Source organism: Melanostigma gelatinosum (assembly GCF_949748355.1).
Source record: "Melanostigma gelatinosum genome assembly, chromosome: 11".
In the NCBI taxonomy this organism is placed as follows: domain Eukaryota; kingdom Metazoa; phylum Chordata; class Actinopteri; order Perciformes; family Zoarcidae; genus Melanostigma; species Melanostigma gelatinosum.
Window position 1 is genome coordinate 25,257,277 of NC_136644.1, and position 18,958 is coordinate 25,276,234.

At 45.0% G+C, this 18,958-nt stretch overlaps 1 protein-coding gene across 1 annotated transcript; it reads right to left on the reverse strand.

Moving 5' to 3' along the window:
- Positions 1-1,252: 1,252 nt before the first annotated feature.
- Positions 1,253-17,278, reverse strand: gpr179 (G protein-coupled receptor 179; the record flags this gene model as incomplete). The annotated part of the gene is made up of 11 exons (XM_079278871.1): positions 1,253-4,564; positions 4,950-5,099; positions 6,331-6,433; positions 6,565-6,703; positions 7,347-7,585; positions 7,896-8,005; positions 10,053-10,121; positions 10,852-11,069; positions 11,432-11,528; positions 15,369-15,477; positions 16,380-17,278. 11 exons carry the CDS (start codon positions 17,276-17,278, stop codon positions 1,253-1,255), a joined length of 5,445 nt encoding a protein of 1,814 aa, XP_079134997.1.
- Between the last annotated feature and the right edge of the window lie 1,680 nt (positions 17,279-18,958).

The window sequence follows — 18,958 nt, forward strand, 5'->3', positions numbered from 1 at the left end:
GGTAGTAGTCGTGATATTTGTAGTAGTAGTAGTAGAAGTTGTAGTAGAAGTATTAGTAATTAGAAGAAGTAGTAGAAGACGTAGTATCAGTCGTCATAGTAATAGCTGTAGTATTGGTCGTAGTACACTAGTAGTAGTAGTAGTAGTAGTAGTAGTAGTAGTAGTAATAGTAATGGCAGTAGAAGATGTAGCAGTAGTAGTAGTACTAGTAGCAGTCGTACTAATAGCTGTAGTAGTATTACTACTTTTAGTAGCATGAATAGCAGTAGTAGTAGCAGTTGTCGTATAAGTAATAGTAGTAGTGGTAGTAATAATATTGATGGTAGCAGTAATAGCAGTAGCAGTAGTAGTAATAGTAGCAACAGCAAAAGTTATAGTAGAAGTAGTAGTAATACTATATTAGCAGCAGCAGTAGTAGTTAGAGCATTCATTTTTTTAAACAAACAAAGCCTAATTTTGAGCTTGTTTAAATACAGTTAATCCATGGGGCTTTTATTTTGAAAGGGTGGGGGTGGGGGAGGGAGGGGGAGAGGAGACATAATCATAATGTTTGACACACATAAACAGAGGTTATTAAATGACAGGCTTCATCACAAGCAGTTCAGTTAGAATTCACTCTCTGGGGCTTTTATTTTGAAATGGGGTGTGGGGGAGAAGGGGAGAGGAGACAGAATCATAATGTCAGATAAACACAAACCGGTTATTAAATGACAGGCTCATCACAAGCATTTCAGTTAGGATTCATTCTGTGGGGCTTTTATTTTAAATAAATGGCGTGTGTGTGGGGGGTGGGGGGAGGGGGGAAAGACCTCTAAAGATCCCTAAGACCTGAATGACTGTATGAGAGACACACAGAGAGAGAGGGAGAGGAGTGTATGTGCGCGTGTGTCTGTGAGTCTGTGTGTTTATCAACATCACTAATTGGCTCAATCGCAAACACCTGTGTGCCTGAAGCCATTTGAAAATATTCTCCATAGAGAGCCCATTGAAAATAAAAAGCTTAATAATTCAAAAAGTTTAAAGGTTAGAAATATGAAAAGTCATATCACCCCTCTGGTGAAAGAGCTGAACATTTTGATAGTTGAACGGTTTCTGTATCTTAAAAAATGAAGGAGAAGAAGAGGTGCGACGGAAGAAATAGAAGAAGTTGAATAAAGATTTGAAGAACAATAGTTGGAATGCTGCAAAGTTCCCCTTGACCATCAGCAGGTGAAGGGGTAAAATGTTAAAACAAATGCTGGCTAGAGTTAGATCACAAGTCAGATGGGAATACAAGAGCTTCGGCAGCACATTCGGCATCGTCCTCCTCGTCTTCCTCAGGAATATTCTCTGGCTCCCATGTAAAGACGTCGGAGGCATTGTCTGTGAAAGAACCTGATTGGCTCCGTTCCATCTCCCAGGGACACAAAGCATCACAGCGGCCCAGGGCTAAGTTTTCTTTTGACTCATTTACCTGCGCCGTGCTGACGTCTGCTGGGCTCTCTTCAACACTGAGTGGCCCCTGGTTCTCTGTCACTTCATCTTGGTCGCTTTTGGGAATATCAACTTTGCTTTCGGTTGAGGTTTGTTGATCCTTGGTCTCCCATGGACAAACGTCTCCTCCAGTGCTGTCTTGCTTTTTGACAACTCCTGTCTCCCACGGACAAACATCTCCCTGTGCGCTATCTTGCTTTTGGAGAACCTTTGGTTCTTCTGTCTCCCATGGACAAACATGTCCCTGTGCGCTATCTTGCTTTTGGAGAACCTTTGGTTCGTCTGTCTCCCACGGACAAACATCTCCCTGTGCGCTATCTTGCTTTTGGAGAACCTTTGGTTCTTCTGTCTCCCACGGACAAACATCTCCCTGTGCGCTATCTTGCTTTTGGAGAACCTTTGGTTCTTCTGTCTCCCACGGACAAACATCTCCCTGTGCGCTATCTTGCTTTTGGAGAACCTTTGGTTCTTCTGTCTCCCACGGACAAACATCTCCCTGTGCTCTATCTTGCTTTTGGAGAACCTTTGGTTCTTCTGTCTCCCACGGACAAACATCTCCCAGAGCGCTATCTTGCTTTTGGAGAACCTTTGGTTCTTCTGTCTCCCACAAACAAACATTTCCTCGAGCGCTTTCCTGCTTTTGCAGAATATTTGGCTCTTCTGTATTCCACGGACAAACATCTTCCATGGAATTTCCTTGTCTTTGTATGTTCTCTGATGCTTTTGATACTTCCGTTTTGACTGCCCCTGGATGAGCCGTGTCTTGCCTTAAATTAATGTCAGATGTTTTGGGAGTCTGTGGATTTCCTGATTCTGGTTCGCCACTATCCCATGGACAAACATCTGCCAGCCTTTCTGGTCCTTGTGAAACCATCCTGGTAGCTGCAGTGTTATCAGGGGGGTCAGTGTCCCAGGGACATATGTTTACTCTTGTGCTGTCTTTCCCATCAGTCTGTACAGAAGCAGCTCTCAAAGGTGAGATACCATTTTGTGAGTCTGCTGGTTTGTCTTGATGTCCAGTCTCCCTGGGACAAATGTCTACCTTGATAGTCATTTGTGTCGTTGAGCCTGTATCTGTTGGCTCTTTGTTCCCCTCATCCCATGGACAAATGTCTCCCATGAATTTAGGGGGATCGGGGAAATCCCACGGACAACTTTCTGCTGCCTTGGACATTTGTCTACTCGAATGCAGGGCAGGGGATTTTGCATGGTGCTGCTGCTCATTGCCTAAAATTTCTTTTGACGCACCAGGATGGACGGCAGATTTCATAATTCCTTGTCGAAGAGGCACAGACAGCATTCCTTTGGTCTCCAAAGGATTCAGGTTTTCATATACAACTTCAGCCTTGTCCTGAACATCCCAGGGACAAACATTAGCATATTCGTTATCGTCCTTTAATGAAGGTTGGGGACTTCCCGCAGTCTCCCTGGGGCATACATCTGCTGACTGTTGTCCTTGCGAATCTTTAGACGTGTTAGTATAATAAATAACTGGAATATCCTGTGATTCCCAAGGACACGCCTCACCACGACGACTTCCTTGCCTGCTCACATTCCCTTGCTCTTGAGATTCCCATGGACATACATTAGATGGTTGAGATACCTGTGAGTCCCAAGGGCAGACGTCTGCTTTAATGCTCTGTCGCTTTATAAGTCCCTCTCCTTCCTTGGAAGTACGAGCTCCATCCAATGGACACACATCTGTGTAGGTAGTATTGGGGACTGGTGTAATTCGATTGCTTCCTCTTCTGTGAGTTGAAGGAGTTCTACAGCTGCTAGCAGTTTCCCAAGAACTAATACTACTACGTTTGCTGTTCTGCCTTGATAAAAACACATTTTCATAAGTGCCATCTTTTTGCATATCATCCATGTCCCAAGGGTAGACCGCAGATTTTACCATCGCAAAGTTTCTTGGGCTTCTGTCAGAAGAATCCCCAGAAGAAAGTCTGATGGCATTCTGTTTCATGAGACATGGTTTTCCTGCTGTTGTCATACTTCTTTTCTGCAATGACCTCTTTTCCTTGCTGGGACGTCGACTAGATGGCGTTGTGGAAGCACTTTCCTGACTTTTTTGTGAAACTGAATCCTCTTTATTCAAACTCCCTCCGCTATCAAAGGATCCTACACCTGTTTTCACAGCGAGCCACTTACTGCTGGTGTTGCGGAAGGAGAAGACGCTTTGATCTTTTGTGGCCTTTGGTCTTGGAGTGCCTGGTGCACTTGCAGACACACATGCCTGTGGTTTGTGGGAGTCAGTGCCACCTATTCCCCTATCCTCTGAAGGGTGCTTTTCTACGGGTGGAAAATGGTCCCAGGGACAGACGAGCACTTCTGGAGATGCTGGCCCTTTGTACGACCCCTCCTCAGAGTTTGCGTAGGTGACATGTTTCTGGTTCTTGTCCCCTGATTGTTCTTGATCTACCTCCCACGGACAGACCTCAGCCTTGTCAAATGACTCTGACTGGAGAGCACTCCTGGTCTGGTCACTAATGGAAATGCTCTGCCGGGACCTTGTCAGCACTGTGCTGGCTCTGCTAACCTTCGGTATGTTCTCCATAGAATGGGTGGTAGTTGAGGTTAGACTCCAGGACTTATGAAGCCTGGTGTGATCAGGATGCAGGAGATTGGTATCAATTGACAGATTTTGGGCACTGGCTGACTTGCAAACTCCTGGTGGGATGTCGAAGGAATCTGTCACAGATTCCCGGGAAGATCTCTTCACAGTGTTGACCTTTAACATGGAGTCACACAAGGATGGGTCTCTTTCCCTGACACAGTGATGATCACTTTGGGACTTGCGCATGGAGGGTGATGGTGATTTCATGGAACTTTTGTAACTGATACTGGCATTATCTGGGGTCCTCCTGAAAGACTCAGATTGATTCACACTGATCCTACTGTGGAAGGATCCATGTCTGTCGTCACGGCTGCACTGCCGGCTCATGCTTTCCGGGATCTCTGCAATGCGTCTAATAATGGATCTCCCCAAAGCGCATCGAGAACTTCGCTTCTTTGACAGATGTGGATTGTTTGCGGCCATCTTCTTGGTCTTGTGGACTTCTAACTGGGCATATAACTTCCTCAGTTCATCCTGGTGCATATGAAGAAGGGAGAAAATTGATGAAGGGATTGAGGAAATGGTTGAGGAGAGGAAAAGATATGGAGAGTAACAAGTCAGAGGAGAGGTAACAGACACGTTTTCATGTAAGAACAACACCGTTTAGGATAAGGATAAAGGGTGAAGAAAGGTTATACTGTATATGTTCATTCTACCGCTGATTGTATTAACTGTTATTTTATTATTTTAATGATAATACATTTAAGATTTGTTTAAGTGAGTCTACATTTGATCATGACTGAAATTAAGGGACATTTATTTTCCTTATTTAAATGTGATCTTAGGAATTTCTTCCACATTTTGTTAATGATGTCCCAATGCGAAGTGATAACATCGTTCGGAGGCGACGAGAGTTTACCCGAAAGTCATCCGGGTCCACTCCACTGTGTTCACTCCAAGCAGAGTGAAAACTGCTGTTGAGGTACGAGCCGGAGCGCCGCAGGTCCACTTCATCTTCATACACCTCTGCTGCAATCTCCGCTCTCCCCGGCTTAGACACATAAAGGAACTGTGGAGGACACACAGGAGTAAAAATTCATGTTAACTTTTGGCATCAGAAAACAACATTGTTTGTAATCATACACATTCAATTACACTTGAGTTCACAGTGAAATTATTGGATGCATTATCACAGAATCTTGTAAAATAAATACTTTCATGGTCCACGAATTCTCATAGTTTACAGGCCAACATGATAAACATTCAAAGTGGTCGAAAGTTACTAAGTACAATACTGCACTTAAGTACAATTTTGAGGTACTTTTTCATTTCCTGCTTCTTTATACGACTACATCGCCACATCTTAGAGACAACTATTGTACTTTTTCACTCCACTAGATTATCTGATAACTTAAATCACTTTGAAGATTCAGAAAACAAAATATAATCAACAAATAATTGATCATTCTAAAACAAAAGAAAATGGCACTATATATAGTAAAAAATAAAGTCCACCTTTACCAGCTGCAATATTAATGTATCAATAGTTATAATTGTGGTGCGGACAAAACAGCTTCGAGCTCAAGGCTCTAAAGACAGTGAAGATGATTGTGGATTTCCTGAACAATGCTCCTATCCCCCTGTGTGATTTCCCAGTTGACACTTTTGAGTCCTTCAGATTCCTCGGCTCCATCACAACCCCCGAACTCAAGTGGGAGCTGAACATCAGCTCGCTCATCAAGAAGGCACAGCAGAGGATGTACTTCCTGCGGCAGCTGAAGAAGTTCCACCTGCCTCAAGACAATGATGGTGCACTTCTACACTGCCATCATTGAGTCCATCCTCACCTCCTCCATAATTATCTGGTACGCTGCAGCCACTGCCAAGGACGAGGGCAGAGGTGGAGCGTATCATTCGCTCTGCAGAGATTGTGATCGGCTGCTGTCTGCATTTCCTCCAGGACCTGTAAACCTCCAGGACCCTGAGGCGGGCAGGAGAGATTGTAGCCGACCCCTCCCACCCTGGGCACAAACCGTTTGAGGTCACTTTGCTCTGGCAGGAGGCTGCGGTCCATCAGGACCAAGACTTCAGGATACAAAAACAGTTTATTGGAACTGCAGTTGGGCTCATCAACAAGAGCCAGAACCCCCACTGACTCACATTTAGCTAGATGGCATGGCTAATTTAAATAAACCCAGATTAAGGCAAGAATATCTCCAGAGATCGAGATGATTTCATGCTTGATTGATGACCTTTTGTCTACTTTGAGTCCTTCTTCCACCCCAATATGCTACGAGTACCTTAGGAATGAAGAGCAGGGCGAGTGTCACAGTGATGGTCACATGGGTGTGCGTGAAGGAGACCAGCAACATCCAATCAGGATGGAGAGAGGAAAAAGTGAACCTGAGGTAAAACAGAAAATCATGTCACATCAGTTTTTGCAAATATGTTGCTGAGGGTATGTTGCTTGGGCATATTGGGGGTGTTATCTGTCCTGTACCTTCTGAGGTTCAGGGACATGCTCACGGTTTTACCTGAACAGATGAAACAAGGAGGAGAGAAGCAGCTCGTTGTGGATGGCGATGCCCATGTAGCGAGGCTCGTGGAAGGCTGAGGGAACCGGCCTGACGGCGGTCCACAGGGAGCTGCCCCAGCACAGGAACAGAAGCTCGGCTGAGGTAGAACACAGGTTTTTTTTTCCATTTGTTAGAGTTTAGTACGGTTCTAGTGTTTTGATATTGCTAAAATGCTTAATATTGTGTTACTGTATCAACTTTAGCCGTGGCACTGTAGTTTCACGACTCAACTTTGACCTACCGTACCGACTGTAGTTGTGTGCACACAGATTTCCTGTGCAAAGAGAGATTATTTTGTTTTTAGATTTAAAAGTGGTTCCGAATCACGGGGTGGATAATTATTTTTTCCGTGAACATTACGTGATTGGGCGTGGCCTTGCAGGAGGTCTGTGCTCTTAGAGTGCCCTGACTGAGAGAAATGATGACTAAAACTATGAAAGTTTGACCCAAATTGTAAAAAAAACTGAATTATCCTGTAATAGTTTTTTTTTTATGCTTTACTATGTTCTTCTTCCATGTTGATAAGTTAATATTGACTTCAACGTAATAATTTCATGACCATTATTTGAGGTCACAATATATGCAAATTGAGAAAATAAATGTATTTAAAATCTAGTTCATTACATATATAAAAAACTAAATAACTGCATTGTTGGGGGGAAAGGATCTATCAACTCAGATAATCTAAAGTGTCTCTTTCTCAGGTGTCCAGGCTCGTCTTCACTTCTGCTGCCACTCACCCACAGCCATCATGTAGTCCCAGCGGTCCAGGTAACACAGGTTGAACCCCTGGCCGTCCGACGTGGTGGTTGTGATGAACACCGGGATGTTCCTGTCGCGGTTCTGCAGGACTCCGACCGTCCACGCACACAGGAACCAGCTGACCGTCATCAGCATCACTCCCAGAATCCTCAGCAAGTACAGGCTGGACAGGTAGGGCACTCTCTGGGCCGTGCGTGAGAGGAACACCTTCAGGACCCTGCGAGGCAACAAAATCCATCAATGTTCCACTGATGCAGAAAATGTCCCGTTTGCATTAAAAAGGCACGGCAGCTTTATTTATATGGCACATTTCAAACAGCCAATTTGAAGCACTAATGGCATTTAAGACGACAAATAATAAAAATTCTGTGAGTACAATAATTCCGTCAGTGTAATAACAGTATAAGTACAGACCACAGACTGTGATTCCAACACTCAATGTTTTCAATCAACTGAACGTTGGAGGAGTCATTGTTGTGTTGAGATCTAACGGGATGTTACTGTAAAATAAAGGAAACCAAACCTACCGGTACATTTTCAGAGTGACTGTCCCGTAGACGATGGAGAAGCCGAGCAATCGGACCCAGCGGAGCAGAATACACCTGAAGGTACTCGGCTTGAAGTACATGATGAACACCTGCAGAGACAGACGCTTCCTGTAAGTCAAACTACAGTACGATCTACTAGTTCTACTGCTATCACTGCTGCTTAGAAGTCATATTACAATGACTTAAACTAAACCTAAACTTGAACTGAACTTACTATTACAACCATTACCATCTAGCACTACTAGACCCCTAATAGGTACTCTTAAATATTAGTACAACTACAACAACTACTACTATTCCTACTACTAAAATTGTCTGACATTCTGTAGATACATCAGGAAAATAATCTACAAATGAACTGATTATGAAACTAATCATTTTGCATAATTAATACTAGAGCTATAACTGTTAGCAGTACAACTGCTCATACTATTGCTACTGTTACAAGTACCAGTGGTGGATGTAACTAAGTACATTCACTCAAGTACTGTAGCTGAGGTACTTGTCATTTTTTTACAGTGTGGTATTAGTACCTTTAGGATCTGAATACCTCATCCACCACAAGTTAAGTACTACTAGTAGTAGTAGTAGTAGTAGTAGTAGTAGTAGTAGTAGTATTGCAACTGCTGGTGCTGCTACTATAACTTGCCATTACTAGTGTTACTGCTGCTATTACTGTCTTACTGTATGTGACCAGATACACACTTCATACACGTCTCATCTGCATCAATGGACAAAAAGCATAATGTCCGAATGAATATGTTTTTATTTTGCATTGTAAACACGTTCAGTCACATTCAACAGTGTGTTGAATGTTCAGCAGAGCGAATGACTGTAATCCCAGAACCAAAGCTCATGCTGCTGCTGACAGTCCGCCGCCGTCACTCTGGATAAGAGCATCAGCATTTTCTCTCATTTCTCAAAGTACCTCAAATTTGTCCCGCTTGTACTTCTAATCTTTGATCAATACGATCAGCTTCTAGAAACATTGCATCACCTTTTATCACTGTGACGGTTCTCCAGGTGCACACCAAGACAAGCCCTTCAGCAGCCGATCTGTTTGTAGATGAAATGGCCCCCCGACCGCAGTGACCCCTCGCCGAGATGAGAGAGTGAACTCTGACCTTTTATCTGGGACGTTCAGAACTACAGTCAGGTATGTAGGCTGCAACTTACCTTTGAATTTCATCCAAACAAACGGCCAGTAAAAGATTTTGTTCATTCCCTGCACTCCTTTCCTGTCACTGTAAATATGTCATAGTTTGAATGTAAGTTTAATAGACGGATATGTACGGATAGTTTAACGTTAACCATCACAGTGTGAAGTAAAGTTTCACTGAAGCTTCTCGCGTGTGCCAAGCGTGTAGGAGAACTACGGTGGCCGATGCGTAAACGCAAAAACTCAAATGTCCCTATCGAGAGCCCGTGTTTTGTTTGTCCGTTATGGGCTACTGTAGAAACACGGCGCCGGCTCCGTGATGAGGACCTGAATGATATAAACGGCTCATTCGAAGGTAACACAAACCCAACCATTCTTATTTTCAGATTATTATACAGTGAAGAAAAGATTCTCAATCATATTGTAGTCCATTTATGCCAATAAATCCCGCTGAATGCTACACACTGAACCTTTGACTCCTTTAATTCATTCTAAACCAACGACAAAAGCCATTTCCTGTGCACAGGGAACTCAATCACCGCTGTGTTTGAAAGACATATTGAAGACACGCGATTGAAATAAAAACACGATCATTTTTACGATCTTTTGAAATCGTCCCACCAGCGTGCAGTTAAGAGGAGCTGAGCTGCCACGAGAACAGATCACATCTGAAGCGAAGTCAATGATCAGTAACCGGCAGTAGAGCAGCAGCTCAGCAGTCAGGTGGGTCAAAAGTCACGGCTGATTTACTTTAACAGCTCATTAATTGGTAAAAAATGAATCTGAAGATTGATTTATGAAAACTGTCGTCTACCTATTACCCGCCCAACCCGTTCCCACTTGCACACTCGCACAGCCTCACCCTCTTTCACCCTCCCACAAAATGGTCCATTATGATCTAATCCGCGGCGCTGTGCTGTGCAGTGATCTGTAAAGAGCTCTAATCTCTGACACTCTCAGCTCGGTCACACACTCACCGGGAAGTAGAGGAGCAGAGAGCCGAACAAGATCGCCTCCAGCAGCAGGAGGCTGGACGCCCGGATCCTCTGAGGGGCGAGAAAAAGACCCGTTAGAGTCAAAAAGAAGATGTGGTGCTTGTTCAGAAGTTAAAGGACTTAAACAATGTATTTCATGCTATAATATACTGTTAAAGGACTTAGAATTGGGCACTTTATCCAGTTTTCTCTGCTGGAAAGCTGTTGTTTTAACTGTTTTAACTCAAATACAGAGGCGCTCTGAGTTTACAGTACATTGGAGCTCATTTTTGCCACTGTGATAAAAAAAAAGATCCTGTTCGTCGTTATAATAACAAACTTCTCAAAATAATGTCTCCGTATCTCAAAAACTAATGACAAACTTCCTTAATATTTTGAATTAGTCAGTCAAAATAATGAGATACTAAGACATTATTTTGAGAAAGTTTCTCACTTAAAAAAAAGTTATCCTCTGCAGGATTTGGGCTTCCATAGCGGTAGATGGTCATTTGACTTAATATGGAAAGAAAACCTCGGCGTCATGTTTCAGCTTGAACATGACGCCGTGTCACAAAAATGATGAAATCAACTTTTTGTAAATTTTGTAACATCCGCGGTTGAAAAAAAACCAAAGATTTAGTTTGAAAGATTGATTCAAAAGCAACAAATGTCGACTTGTGTGCTATAGAAAGACAGGTCTTTGATCTTGACATAATGTATCGTGGCTCAGCGCCGGGAACAGCGCTCCTCCATCCGACCCCATCCGTACGGTGGCCCCGTTGAGCCAAAAGACCTGACTCACGCGGTTGCGACGGTGCCTGTAGGCCACCAGCATGCTGACGAAGATGAGGAGCATGAAGACGCCCTGGACGGCCAGCACGCCGCCCCTGAGAAGCCAGGCCTCTTGCACCCAGCAGGGGCTGCCGTCCTGGCAGCTCTCACAGCCCGGCCAGCACGGGAGACAGATGGGCATGTTCGGGTAACACATACCGCCGTCACTCCCGTTCACAGGGCCACCATCTGCATCGACACCTACACAAACCCATGTGAGGACCTCATATACATGTGACTTCCAAAAACAGAACACTACATACAGCATTGCATGTCTCTAAAGGAATATGTGAAGCTTTACGGGCCAAGTATGCAGGGATTCGACTCCGGCTTTCGCATTGATCTCAATGCACTTGCACAGAAATAGACACGACAGCAAAGCTGGACCAATAAAGAACAGACAGGACACAAGTACGTGAAGAAATAGGTGTAAAAAGCACGAATGACCATCAACATGTGGTGGTGGGAGCGTGAGAGGGACTTAAACAGCAACTAAAGCAGTAAAGACGTGATTTCTCCTGCTGGGCAGCAGAGGTTAGCTGTTGACTCACCTGGACCTCGAGGGGCTATCTCTGGGTTGTAGTAACCCTCTTTGCAGCGGCAGCAGTACTGACCCAGTTGAAAGCCCTGACCTGGGCTCGGTACGCACTGCGAGACACGGAGAGATTCATTATTCTCATTGTTGTCTTTTTGCTCTTGTGTTTCAGACACTTAGAATAATACAGAAAGAACAAGCGGCGCCAGTTCGTTATAATTAAGTGCTTCTTTTATTAGTTTGCACTGGTTTTAATTGATTTTTATTGCTAACATTCTTCTGTCCTTCATTTACTCATTTCCCTCTTGCCCCCATGTGGATTCACACATTATAGAAAAGTGTCTTAATTAAACAGAAATGACAATAGTCACACCATGTTTCATGTATATATAGCTACACACTATAGTCTGCCTAGTTACAGAACAGAATCGACCATAGCTGTGACCTGAAGCAAGAAGGATGAGTCTTCGTTGCAGTATTACACCAGGGAGCGAACAAAATAACAGAAACAACATTAAACAGACCAATAAAAGAGCCCTTCAGCAAATCCTACTTCCTTTAAGCTCAACGTTGTGTCAGAGAGGTCCATAATTACTGGTCCATAATTTACTAATACTAATCATTTTAATAATATTTACTCAATATCTTTCTGCAAATAATGTGGTTTTAATTATTGTTAAAAAAAAGTATCATATTTGTAAAATTGTCTGAGTTCCCTTTGACACATTTCTCCATGTTTAGCATGAAAACTCTCTAAGTCACACGAGTAATTCATTCGATTAATTCGATTTAAAGAGCCCATTAAACAGTGGTTTCACTATAATTTGCACAAAATTACAAAGTTCTCTCCTTGAAACTTTCTAGGAACTTTTTGGAAAATGACGGACCTGCAATATAGTGTGGTGACCCATAAGCACCAATTGCATTTTGTTAGTTATTCCGTGGAGGGCTCCTGTTAAATTCCATGTTTATTGTATAGACAACATTGTGTTGTATATCCCTGCTAATAATATTTCCACTATCTGAAGTAAGTGCGGTTAAAGTTTAGATTCAATAACACGCATCCAACAGCATCATAACAGTTAAACTGAAGCTAAAACGTATGCAGGGTTTTGATGTAACTTCATTGTTGAATGCAATGTTTAAAGTATCTTTATTGTTTACGAAATAAAGCGCAGACATTGTTGACTTCATATGTTTCTTTTTAATCTCGTATCTGGACCCCAGGAAGAGTTGTTGAAGCAGCACCGCTTTCCAGCTGATGCTGCAGTGAAGCTAAAAATAGAGGGTCAATTTACTCTCTCTCGCTATATTTCGCTCTGATGCTAGCTTCAATTTAGCCGGTCAGGACAGACAGACAGACACACACACACACACAGACAGACAGACAGACAGACAGACAGACAGACACACACACACACACACACACACACACACACACACGCACACACACACACACACACACACACACACACACACACACACACACACACACACACACACACACACACACACACACACACACACACACACACACACACACACACACACTTGGATGCTCTGTGTGTTAATCTAAGTTAAAAGCTAAATGGATATATAATGCCTCCACTGAGAGCATTATCCTTTTCTAGAGAAATCCTGTCCAAGTACACACTCACACACACACACACACACACACACACACACACACACACACACACTCGCGCTGGCCTTGCATATACAAACCCACAACAATCACATACTCAAAGACTTAATGCCACGGGTTGAACATTAATGTGATGTGGATTATACAAGGCGGTCATCTTAATTCTCTTCATGGTCGCATCTCGATTCATCAGAGAGTCGTAGTACGTCAGTGGGTTCAGTCATCTGCTGTGTTTGTTTCAAACCCACGGCGGCCACTTCGCTGTGTTGAAGAAGACTTAAACTAGAGATTGAGACATAAACTCATGTTTACAATGTTTACTGAAGTAATAAATCAAGAGAGAAGTCGAGTCATTTTCTCATAGACTTCTATACAACCAGAGGAGTCGCCCCCTGGTGGACATTAGAGAGAATGCAGCTTTAAGACTCTTCTGCATCGGCTTCACTCGGCAGAACCCGGAGGTTCCCGCCTGGTGAAACCTAAGACGATGGAATGAAATGTAGAAAAAACGTGACGTAAACATGCCATTTATGTTTGTTTCATGTGTTGTTGTGAGGAAGGTTACAGGATGTGATTGTTCAGTCTGACGCCATTTTTTTGTCTCTCCAGTCCCTTTTGACTCATTTTAAACCGGCTGCAAGTTTGTTCTGAACCAGGTAGGACAGGACGGGACAAAGGGTGCCATGTGGATTTTTTTTTGTTTTTGATGGACTGCTCTTCTCTTGTGTTCCAGACCCTCTGTGAGTGCGGTGCATAACGGGGAAGTATGTCAGCGGGCTGGATTATCGCCATAATCCATCAGATCATCCCGCAGCCCGCCACCCAGCGCATCCATCTTTAAATAGACGGCCGAGATGAGAGGCGGAGGATTGGGTCTGCACTGACCGGCCGGCAGGGGAAAGGGAAAGCTGAAAGACGGGTGGAGGTGGAGGTGGTGGAAGAGTGAACGTGTGAATACGTGAAAGCATGAGCAAAGGATAAAAGGCAAAAAAAAACAAGCACAGACAGAAAGAGCTTAAACCATTTTCAGAGGTCACAAACAGTGTATTCGTAACTAAAAGTCACAAACACGAGTTAGACCGTTTGAACAGCTTGTCTACAGTTTAGTGAGTATTTAAATGAAGGGGAAGTAGTTTGAGTAGCAGTGGTGGCGTATTCAGCAACTTTACTGAAGTTAAAGTACTAAGACCACACTTTAATAATACTCTGTCCCAAGTGAAAGTCCTGCATTGCAGATGTTACTTGAGGAAAAGTATGTAAGTACAACCAGGAAAATGTCCTTAAAGCATTAAAAGTAGAAACATTTCCTCTTTTCATTATGTATTCATCTGCTGATGATTTTCTTTCCGTTTAACGATCGATTCTTTGTTTTGTAAAGAAAGTGAACATCGTGAGAAATGTCGCCACAATTGCTACAAAATCCCGGAAGTCTGTCTGTGTTTATCTGTTGAATGTTAATCTGACGGATCTCGGACGCACCAGAGGACAACGCTTCAAATCACAGGTCGGTGAAAGATATCCGAACATCCCTTTCTGGCACCAAACTGCTGCTTTTAAACTGAGTACTGTCTAAGAAGATGCACACCTTTGATCGTGGGAGTTCTTTTAACCTTTATAACTAAAAATCCCCATCAGAGGCCGCACATTGTTATTGCTTCCTGTGAGTCATTAACAGATGAGGCTGATCGACTGAAAGTGATTTCACAAAAAGGGCCGGTGGCGGCTCATTAATCTCCGGTACGGGACAGAGTGAATCCGCTGTCCTGCGTACAACCAGCGTAATCACACGTCATCCCAACTTTTGTCTGATTAATGACGGTAACGCCGAACATCCTCACGGACGAAGTTAACCTGTTGTATTTCAAACCGTCCATTTTGTCTTTGTACAAGTTGACTGGCTTTGTTGCTTCACAGGTGAGGTCACGCTGAGCAGGCTGTTTGTGGGGCGGTTTGCCCTTTTGGGAGGCAGCTTAAAGGTCAGAGGAGGGGGCTCCACACCGAATAATGGCCGAGACAAATTCTCAAACCAACCTGAAATGCCATTCAATTCTTGTCGGATCTACATCTGCATCTTGCATTCAATTTCATTGAAATCTGTTAAGTTGTTTATGAGAGATCCGGCCAACAAACAAGTGAAAACACCACCTCCTTTGCAGAGGAAATAAACCTATTTGTGACTCTTTATGACCGATCATTGGTTCCTATATAATTGGGCAGTTTGGTGGTTCAAATAAACTTTTCTCTTCTTGTTCAGCTCAAAGACACAAAGCAGCAGGATGTTCCTCTCTGGTCCGATCATCCAGTTTACCTCCATGGTGGTGCGGTTGCACTGGTGAGTATCGGCATACCAGCCGGCTCCTGTTGCACACTGGTCCAAGTCGATGTCTTGGATGTTGACGTCCACACGGATCACACCTCTGACACACACACACACACACACACACACACACACACACACACACACACACACACACACACACACACAGAGGAGGGAGGGTCACACACGTGAGTCAGAGTAAAGAAGTAAAGAGGGACTCTGAATATCATCAGACTCTTTTGAAGAATCCCTTTTTCTCTCTGCAGAAACCTGCATGGCCTTCATGAGGATTCCCTTTCAAACGTCAGATTAACTTTGTTAATTCGAACAATGTTTTTATTCCACATGCTCATCAAACCTGGACAGACGGTCACAGGGCCGACGCAGAACTAGAACAACAGGTGAAATACAAACAGCTTTTATCCTTTTCAGGGACTTAGGACAAAAAAAGAGCTTATTTTGAGACTCACGTCCACGTTTTCCTGGAATGTTGTCCTATATTTTAAATATGTTTTACCGGAAGGAAAGAAAGCAGACTTTACTGTAGTTGAGGGACACAAGTATGAGCCATAATCAACAGCATGAGATGGTCCATAATGTCTCATTCGACCCATAATGGACGGTTGTTGGTCAACAGTGGGCGGTTTAACCCTCAGAGAGTCTGAAGCTGACCGCTTCTTTCTCTTCTCTACCTTGCACACAGCATGCTGAAAATAAGAACTTTATTAAAAAACAATTTTGGTTGACAAAAACTTCTTTTTTTTAAAGGCAGCAGTTCTAAAGGACTAAAACAACAGCGTTTATCGTTTTTCTAAACTGAAGTGTCTTTCATTCTGCATTCTCTCTACTGACCAGCAGGGGGCGACTCCTCTGGTTGTATAGAAGTCTATGAGAAAATGACTCTACTTCTCTCTTGATTTATTCCCTCAGCAAACACAAAATTGACACCCGTGTAAAAGCTTGCATTTCTATGTGTGTATTTCTATGCGTTTGTGTCCTAACCTGAACTCTGGCGTCAGGTCAGGCTTGAGGCCGTAGAAGGAGGTGGACAGGGTGAGCACCCAGTCGGAAACGAAGAGTCCGTCCTCGCAGTCGAGGAAGGGGGTGCTGCCCCAGCGCACCCCGCTGTGATTGGTCACGTAGCTGTCGCCCTGCCTCCACTTGGGCGTGTCCAAGGTGCTGAGGTCGTTGAGGAGCACCCGCTTGGACAGGGCCGCCGTCGGCTGATTGGACTCGGGGAACTTAAAGCTCCGGAACCAGCTGTCGTCGGGGGCGGGGGCTGGCGGGTGCAGGCTCTCCCAGGCCTTGGATAAGTCCTGGAGGATGATGGTTTGCACCTTGGCTATCGGGTTGTGTGAGGCGCACAGCACCAGCTGCGGCACCGGGGACGTCGGGTCAGCGTCGAAGGTGAGCAGGGCCCGCCGGATGAGCAGGTCGGCCTCCAGAAGGGAGCGGACCAGGGCGTGGTACCACTCCATGTCCTCCTGCACGGTGCTCTCCCGCAGGTCACTGGCCTGGAAGATCATGTTGAGGAAGTTGGCCGTATTAGCCAGAGCATCCAGAGCCGGCCGGAGGGGGGCACTGAAGCTGACGGGCAGCGACCCGGCCAGCCCCGGGGGGCTGTACGCCCGGGAGCAGCGGGCGGCCTCCAGAGCCAACGGGTCTCGAGTGTACAGGAAGGTCTCTGCTGGTGACCAGTCATCTTCCTCCTGTGTGGGAGCGTCTGAAGGCGTCGCTGCAAACCCAGGCGGCTCAGTGGGTCTGAAGGAACCAGAGGGGGAGACATTTGTCAAAGAGTTGGTGCTGTTGTCTTTGTCCACCGAGAGTCCTGATGGGTCTGGAGTCACCTGCGCTCTGAGGAGGGACGGGACCAGAAGAAGAAGAAGCCAAACAGGACCCATCCTGAATTTAATCTGAAGATGAGGAGGAGGAGGAGGAGGAGGAGGGGACTCCTACAACACCTTCTCTTTTTGGCGCTTGACCCCTTCTGCAGGTCCCCTGAGGATAAAATAAATAAATGTCACATGCTGGCGGAGAGTTGGACTTTCTTCATCCTCACATGCAGCAGCAGCAGCAGGTGTGCAGGAGGAGCGCGGCCACTCGGTCTGCGGCGCTCACGCTCGGAGCGCACAGCTCCACCTGCGCACCGCGCGGACATGCGCGCACTCACACTCATACGAAGAGATCATTAAACCCGCGTGACCTCGGTGGTGGTGTTTGTGGTGAATGTCCGAGGAGGCGTGGAGCGATCCCCTCATCTCGGTCCGCGTGTCTCCCGCCCGCCGTGCCGCTCAAGTCTCCGGTTCTATAGTCGCAAAGGCGTGCGCCAGGAGGAGGAGGAGGAGGAGGAGGAGGAGGAGGGACAATCCTCAAAGTTAAGGGGTCCTCGTGTTCACGTGGGAGGAGGAGAGAAGTGTGTCATAGAGATGGAGGGATGGAGACACTCTCTCCTCTTCGCTCTTCTCCTTCTTCTGTCTGCCGCTCTGCTATCTGTTGCTCCAAAGAGCCTCCAGCCCATCTGACGGAGACTTGTGATGCTCGTCCATCCTCCCTCCCTCTCTCATCGTTCCCTCCTCCCCTCCCTCCCCTTCATTCACCCTGTGCCTCCCTCTTCTGGATCTACAGGGACGCTCACCAGTGCTAAAAGGTGATGAGAGTGGTACATCTGGTGTGTGTGTGTGTGTGTGTGAGGAGGGGATGATGCAGTCAGTCAGAGTTGAGGGTTAAGCTCTGCTGCATTTGAGCGTCCATCAAGAGTCCCACAGCTGAATGGATGGATTAACCCCGATGTCTCAGGGAGACATCGATTGTTGTTTCAATGTATGTTTTAAATCTCCTTTACTTTTGCCTTCATGCTTTTAATGGTTTCATGTGAAGCACTTTGAATTACCTTGTTGTTGAAATGTGCTATACAAATAAACTTGCCTTGCCTTACCCAGAGAGAGGGGATGATGTAGTTATTTTACTGCACACACACTTACACACTTACACACACACAGGAGGAGATCGTAAATGCAGCGTGTCGACATAAGTAGATCATTACAGGTATAAAAAACAACGGATCTTCATTTTGTTATTGTTTATTGTTTTTTGCACTGTCAGGGAATTCCCCTGTTTCTGCTTCTGTGTGTGTGCGTGTGTGTGTGTTTGTGCACGTCGCAGGTGTGACCATCAGCATACACTGTCTTCATGTTTGTGTGTGTGTGGGTGCACCAAAGTCTGGATGAGCGTGAGATGCTGCGTGAGAAGAAAAAAAAAACGAGAGAGAGAGAGACAAAAATGAAGCGTGCTCGCTGGGAGGAGTGATGCAGGCAAGAATCCTTGTTTTGGTGGCCATGGCAACCAGTTTCCAAGAACACCCCCCGATATGCACACACACATGCACACACACACACACACACACACACACACACACACACACACACACACACACACACACACACATAGGCTATATACACAACTGGGACTTCACTGCAGAGCAGCAACGGTGCTGCAGTCAATCCAGAGGAAGACAATAAGGCGTGTGTGTGTGTGTGTGTGTGTCTCATATGTGCACACATGCAGCATTGCAGTGTATTCGT